We start from the raw sequence: 7953 nt of genomic DNA, 5'->3' as shown, positions 1-7953 counted from the left end.
TCCCTGGAGAAGGATGTCATGCTTGGTAGGGTGGAGGGTCGACGAAAGAGGGGGAGGCCTTCAATGAGATGGATTGACACAGTGGCTGTGAAGATGGGCTCAAGTATAGCAGAGATCATGGAATTGGCACGGGATTGGGCAGTATTTCGTTCTGCTGTGCATGGGGTCGCTATGAGTCAGAAACGACTCGACAGCACCTAACAACAACAACAACATGGATTGAAATGTGTTCCCAAAAAATATGTGTCAACTTGGCTGGGCCATGATTGTCAAGTGGTTTGGCAGTTACACAATGATGTGATTTGTTAGTTATGTAATGATATAATCATCCTCCATGATGTGATCTGATGGGATCAGCCGATCAATTATCTGGGGATTAGGCTGAGATGCAACACCCCTACTCAGGTGAGCTAATGTAAGGGGAGTTTATGTGGGGTGTAGCCTGCATGACCTTTTATCTTACAAGAGATAAAAAAGAGAAAGAAGCAAGAAGAGATCAAGGGGCTTTAGTACTACCAAGAAAGAGAAGCCAGGAGCAAATCATGTCCTTTGGACCCAGAATCCCTGTATTATATAATTCCTAGATGCAGGGGAATATTGATGCAAAGACACAAGGAGACCTCCAAGGGATGCCAGGCCACAGATCCACAGCTAAAAGGAGACTAAGATCTTCTTCCTCAACTGTGAGCTAACAGAGAAAGAAAGCCTTCCCCTAGAGCTGGTACTCTGAATTCACACTTCTAACCACCTAAGCTGTGAGAGAATAAATTTGTTTGTTAAAACCATCTACTTGTGGTATTTCTGTTACAGCAGCACCAGATAACTAAGACAGCAGGTGAGAAAATGAAGCATTTGAAAGGCTAAGTGAATAGTCTAAAGTCACAGAGGATAGATATAGCTCTCAAATCCTGTTCTGTCTGACTCTCAATTCCAGGCTCTTTCAATTATAGCATAATCAGAAACTGCAAAGATGAGAGAGAAAAAGAAAATTGCAGAAGAAGGAAAATATGTAAGTAAAAAAATCTTTTCCCCTTCAAAAAGCATGCCACTTGAAACTAAAAGATTTAAGATTTTAAGGAAATTATGAAATTAAAGATGCTATTGATTTAACAGTATAAAAACAATCATTTTTAGATTTCCCTGAAACAAGACAGATGGGACAAAGGAAGCAGAGGCAAGAGTTAAATGTGATCTGGATTGGCTTAAAGCAGTAACAGAATGATGGGCTTGGAAATAAACACAGACTAACCGGAAAATTGCCTCCACACAAACTGCCTAACAGTCAACCAGAGGATGTGTTGCTTTTATTAATGCAATTTATTATTCTCTAGTCTGATAGTGGCCAATTCAATTGGGTGATGCTAAGGCTGCTAAAGTCATTTTGCAGCTGAAAACTCTGTATAGCACTGGAAATTTCTAGGCTGAGAGCACTGGTTTCTTGGGGAAGGCAGATACAGGTAGAGCCATCAATCCAAACCTCACTGTATCCCAGTCTCATTGTGTGTTTTGTTTAAGATGATGCACTATCAGATACTGCTTCTCCAGAGTTCAATGCCAGAGCACAATTATCTATATGCAAAACATCGGGACCTACCAGCACTTCTTTAAATATCCATAATCCTAAAGAACAGATTTTTTTTTATTATTAATAATTATCAACTAGAGCTTATAGCATAGACATCAGTAAAATAAATCTATCCATGGCATAAGAAAACTAGAATCCTGAAAAGAACAAGCTTGTAATTATTCTGATGCTTTACCTATATACACTAAAATTGTTCACAAATGCAGAATTTTTCAGAGCTGGTAAAAATCTCTTCATGAAAATTATATCCTCATACTGAAATTAGAATTATTACAGAAGCACTGAATTTCTCCATGTACTTGCTCTTCTCCCTAACCTAAATCTATCAGTCATTATCCTGAAATAGGCATGGATTTAAAATACTGTCCTTGACTGGATCATAATTTAAATAGCTTACTCTAAAATGAAGGAGCTTTGGTGGTGTAGTGCTTAAAGTATTTAGCTACTAATCAAAAGGTCAGCAGTTCGAACCCACCAGCCCTCCACAGGAGAAACATGAAGCCATCAGTTTCCAGAAAGATTTATAGCCTTGGAAATCCTATGGGAGGTTGCTGTAAGTCACAATCGACTCCATAGGAGTAGGTTTGATTGGATTTGGTACTTTAACATGAGTCTTTAAATGAATTTTAAAAAATCTCTGACCGAGTTTGTCAGAAGAACCATGGAACACTTTATATAATGATGCCACAGCAAATCAGCAGGTGCTCTGAAGGGTTGATGGACTTTCTGAGAGGCTGAAACTTTTAAGACTATCAGGTAACCCAGGAATCCTACTTTTCACACGTTCCTTATTCATAAACACACCCTTTTACTGAAAACTACTTTCTCAACAAGCAGTCATTTTCAAAGGATTGTGTGGGGAACCTTAAGGGTTGCTGAGACACTGTCTGGGAGCCTATAAGGTCAAAATTATATTCACAGTAATAGGAAAATGTCACTTATCTTTTCAATCTCATTCTCAACAAGCATAGAGGACGTTTTCCAGAAGCTACATGATGTATGATGGTATCATTGTTCTGGTAGCTAACTGGAAGGATATGTATTCTTGTACTTTAAACATTTCTTAGTTTTAATTTTTAATACAGTAAATATCCATATAGTAAAGGGTGAACAGGTGAATGTTTAACTATTGGATCTTCAAAGGGGAAAAAAAACTGATTTGTAGCATTTATAAATTCGGTGGTATAAATATGCCCACCATGGCCAATTTCAACCTACCAAAGTATTATCACTGAACACAAGAGTTTGGAAGCGATGTACACAATCAGTTGTTATGAGCCAGTGCAAGCTGGATCCAGCACACCACCAGATATAACCCACATAAACAAAAGTTCCTTGAGGTTCTCAGTAATTTTAAGAGTGTAGAGGGATTCTGAAATCAAAAAGTCTAAGAACCACTACTCTACAGCAATGTTTTACAAACCATAGGTCATGACCTACATAAGAAATGAAATCAATTTAAGTGATCTCAAAAATCACTTTAAAACATCATAAAGGACAAAAACTATAATAATTATTATAGGTAGTAAAGTAAGACTATTATTTTATAAAATTATGTCACACACACACAAGTTACAAAACAGTGATCTGCAAAGACAACAAAATGAAAATTAGTAGGTTTCTGGTGGCTTTGTGAATTTGGACCTCATAAACCTGTGATAGGTAGATATCAGGAAAGAAAACAATGCATGGACAGAGGCAGTATAGCTAAAAACTGCAGATCTGTTGCACACTTATAGCATCCAGGACCCACTCCAATAGCAACATCACAGGAAGTACTTTCAGATAAATGCATACAAGGCTTCTTAGAAGAGAATACGGATTACCATTTTCCCAGTAAGAATGACAACACTTACTCACCCCCTTATGTATTTTTCAAATATTTTATCTCTTCTCCAAAATTAGAGGTATATTAATATCAGCGGAAATAGGACACATTAACTGTAGGTAGTTCCATCCTAACCCAACTGAGTACATAACCAAACCTGACAATACAGGCAGAAGAATACTCATGTCCCTAAGACTACTTTTTACGTACAAGTTACAAGTGCTACAGTTCATCATCTTCGCATGTATTCAAGAGTAAGAGACACATTTAAGATCCTATCAACAAACCTAAAAAAGTGGTAACTTGTTATGAGTGACAGAAACAGCCTTGTTGAAGTCTTCTTCCAAAGGCAAATTCACCTAATAGGTACAGACAAATGCTTTTCAAATATAACAATAAAAAGGACTAGCATGCCTGAATATTAGCTATATTCACAATGAAACATTTTCTCTAATTACAACCCAAAGCTCCAATATTAGGCTCCTTTTTAGAAAATCAATTTTCAGGAGATTGTTATTCAACAGATTTCTTAATACAGGACTTACCAAAAAGAATGAACTATATTTAACTTTTTCTAAAACTTGTTGATTGACATTGTTCACAGAATAAAATACTGCACTTAAATTTTCTATTCCTAAGCACTGTTTGTTTACAAAATAAATGTAATAAAGTGGTTTTCTATTAGAAAATTATAAAACAACCTACCCTAACAGAACACTGTAATTATTCCCCCTCAATTTTTTTACATTTCCAGGCAAGTGCCAACAAGAGGCAGGTGTCTTGACTTTGACCCTTCATTTAATTAAAAAAAAAAAATATTTTAATGCAGATAAAAGAGGGGGCAAAAGGATTGCCCACATTATAAGTTACCTGGTATTAGCAGCTTTCAGGTCACAGAAATGAGTGAGTAAAGTTCTCACAACATCATTGCAGACAACTTTAACCACATCCACGTGACTCAGTCTGTGGCGCAGCTGTTTGGCAATTTCCCAAAAGTCTTCTGAGAGCAGATGATAAAGCTGTCCCTCATCTCTGCTGAGGTTCCCATACCAGGAGAGAATGTAATCTCTGTAACTGTAGTCGAACACTACCAGGAATAAACAAAGTAATAAGTAAAAGTACTTACTCACATGTGAAAGAAGCAAATACAAGACAACATTTATAATGGAATCTGGCTACCTCAAATTTAATATTCATTAAAATAAAGAGTCAAAAATAGAACTCAAGAAAGGATAAGTAATCTTTCTTTCTAAGGTCATTTAAAATGAAAGATTTTCACCTAACTAGAATGTTTGGCATACAGTAACTTCATGTCCTGAATATTCTTGGACTGTCCAAGTTTACAAGATTGTATTTTGGTTCCAAACTAGCTAGATTTTTAGATAAATAACAGAACATCTGACACAGAGACAACATACAACAGAGTATACCAGTTATTAGTTTCTGGTCTCAGTTCCAAATTCATTCATTTCTGACCTTCTTTATGATACTGGAGCTGCACCCTGTAAACATTTCTTCTTCGTCAGCTGGCAGATGTTAAGCTTTGTCAGTAGAGGATGTTGGTGGGACATCTAAAGAGGAAGGGGATTCTCCTCCTGCTTCTTGTGTGCACTTTCCTGATTGATCCTCTAATCTCAAATTTTTAGCAATGCAGACCACCCAGGATCACTTCCAGCAAGTTCCAATAGCACCTAGAGGGCACCTTCCCAGAGAACTCTGCTGTCACCATGTGGGTAGCTTCCCCCACCCAGTATGAATTATCTCAGCAAACCTCTTTAACATCCAGTGGACCAAGGTCACACCCTCTCCAGTTAGGCCAACATCTTAGCCCTAGAGTGAGAAGGAGACCCTGTTCCAAATTTATTCCTCCTTAAGTATTCTGCCTTACCCTTAGAGGTAGTAGCTATTTCATAAATTGCTCTTCCTGTTATTTTTCAGAGTTCTCTTTACTCCTGAGTAGTTAATCCCATGTTACAAGTTAGTAATTTTTTATATTAAACTTTCCCTGTGCAATTACTGTGTGGTTTCTGTCTTTTAGTGAGACTGATGCATGAAAAATCCTATGTGGCAATCTCAGGTATCACACTAGGTTCAGTAATTGTGGTCAATCACATTCTTTAGAAAATTTCTGGTCTCTATTTTCTTAAATCTGGATTAATGCTATGCCTTAAATTAAAAAACGCGGTTGTTGTTGTTGTTATGTGCTGTCAAGTTGCACCCAACTCATAGCGACCCCTCCTTGGGTTTCCGAGGCAGTATCACTACGGAAGTAGATTGCCCCATCTTCCTTCCGAGGAGTGGCAGGTGGGTTTGAACTGCCAGCCTTCTGGTTAGCAGTCAAGTGCCATAGGCACTACACTACCAGAGCTCCCTAAAAAACTCTAGAAAACTTAAAATTATATACCTGGGTCTCATAATGTTTCTGTTGGATAGCACTGCTATCCAACAAAACCATGCTTACTGGACAGACTAGAACTGTCCCATTGGATTTCCAAGGCTGCAAATCTTTACAGAAGCAGAATGCCACATCTTTCTCCTGTAGAGCAGCTGGTGGGTTCAAACCACCCAACTTTCAGTTTGCAGTCAAGTGCTTTAAACACTGCATCACCAGGCTTTTCATGTTAATTAAAACAGCTCTAAATACTCCTATGATAATAAATTTCAGTTAGGAACTGATAAAAATATATATCCACATAAATCTGTACTAACAGAGAGACATATTAGCCACAGGCATATCTTCTATCAATAGCTTATCAACGTCACTTTTCAAGCTAAGTATCATACAAATATATATCATCGTAGTATATATAACCTAAGTATAAAAAGTAAAAAACAAAGCCATGATTCTAAATATATATTATGTAACTGCATAAGACCATTTACACAAATACACATGTGAACAAAATATTTTAAAACATACTCTATAGGTCAATTCAAGAAGACAAGAAAAATGATAAAATTATTTTATGATCACTAATAAATACGGAGGGAGCCCTGGTAGTGCAGTGGTTAAGTACTCAACTGCTAACAAAAGGTCAGCAGTTAGATCGCACCAGCCACTACATGGTACAAAGATTTATCAGCTTGCTTCTGTAAAGATTACAGCCTTGGAAACCCTATAAGGCAGTTCTACTCTGTCCCACAGGGTTGCTTTAAGTCAGAATCAGCTTGACAGCAAATGGGTTTATTAAGAAATAAACAAAAGTAATAATTATTAAATAATAAGAAGAAATAAACACAATTAACCACCCTGAGAAACAGAGGAGAAAAAACAAAACAATCAAAAAAAACACTAATCTTCACTGCCAGAAAAACTCTAAGTCATATCCGCCGTCAAAAATTCTGGTGCAGTTATTACTCAAATCTATTTTCTAGAAACTCTGGTAGCACAGTCCCTAAGGCATCTGACTGCTAACCACAAGACTGGCAGCTCAAACCCACCTGCCAATCCTCGGAAAAAAGGTTGGGCAATCTACTTCTATAGTGATACCGCCTCGGAAACCCAAGGAGAGGTCGCTATGAGTCAGATCTCATTCGTCAGCAGTTAGAGTTTTCAGGACTATTCTCAAAGGAATCAGTAGGTAAAGGAAAACCACTGAAGACTGTAAAGAATGGAATAATATGACTAGAACTTTAGTTTTTGTGACATTAATCTGAAAGGAGGATAACTGAGTAGAAAAAAACTGGAGGTAAGGAGATCACTTATAAGGCTACCATGTTATTCCAGATATGTTATGCCTAGTATTATATGATTAGAAAATACCTATTCAGTAAATGTTTAATTCCCTTCTACTCAACCAAAAAAGGACCTCTTGTAGCGTAGTGCCTAAGGCACTTGACTGCTAACAAGAAGACTGGTGGTTCAAACACACCAGCCACTCCTTGGAAGGAAGGTTGGGCAATCTACTTCTGTAGTGATACTGCCTGGGAAACCCAAGGAGGGGTCGCTATGAGGCAGGTCCAACTCAACGGCACACAACAACAACAAAAGTCAACCAAAAAGTTGATTCACTGTATTTTACGAATAAATCAAAGGGAAAAAAAAAAAAACCTCATAATGCTATCTGCAGACAAGAATAGACAAATGTACAAAAGATTATTAGTCTGATTTCAGAACATAAAGAATTGCTTTATATAATAATGATACATTCTCATTTAATCCTTACCTTCTTTCAGAGCTTTATCCATATTATGAGAAATTACTACCCTTCGAGACTGAACTGACTCTTGTGAGTTTCCATAGATAGGACTCTGAAATAAGAGGAAACAAAAAAAAGATACAGACTACTAAGTGAATCAATCATTTATTAAAATGAAACCAAATGTATAAAATACCATCTAAACAATTATGATAATGCTTGACATATTATAAAGTCCTAGAAAAGTAAAGAAAAGCTTAAGATTAATGAATAGGATCGATTCCAAGATGGCAGAATAGGCAGAAAGTCTGCACAGACCCTCTTCAACAAAGAAAAGGGAAACCAATTAACACAGACACAGAAGATAATCCTGGACCTCTGAGCCTTGAAGGGAAAGATAC

The 7953-nt window shown here is 37.1% G+C and overlaps 1 protein-coding gene across 1 annotated transcript in view; it reads right to left on the bottom strand.

Annotated features, from left to right (window-relative positions):
* Positions 1–7953, bottom strand: part of SNX25 (sorting nexin 25) — a 255337-nt gene that overhangs the window by 180648 nt on the left and 66736 nt on the right. The window contains exons 2-3 of the mRNA XM_007948369.2: positions 7580–7664; positions 4284–4500 (exon numbers count right to left, since the gene is read on the bottom strand). Coding sequence (XP_007946560.2) covers positions 4284–4500; positions 7580–7664 — 302 coding nt within the window. The remainder of the gene's footprint in view (positions 1–4283; positions 4501–7579; positions 7665–7953) is intronic.

Source organism: Orycteropus afer, unplaced genomic scaffold (assembly GCF_000298275.1).
Source record: "Orycteropus afer afer isolate SDZICR_OR568_19922 unplaced genomic scaffold, OryAfe1.0 scaffold00215, whole genome shotgun sequence".
Classification (NCBI taxonomy): Eukaryota; Metazoa; Chordata; class Mammalia; order Tubulidentata; family Orycteropodidae; genus Orycteropus; species Orycteropus afer.
Note: the sequence above shows the minus strand (reverse complement) of the source record. Positions and strands in the feature narration are given on the sequence as shown.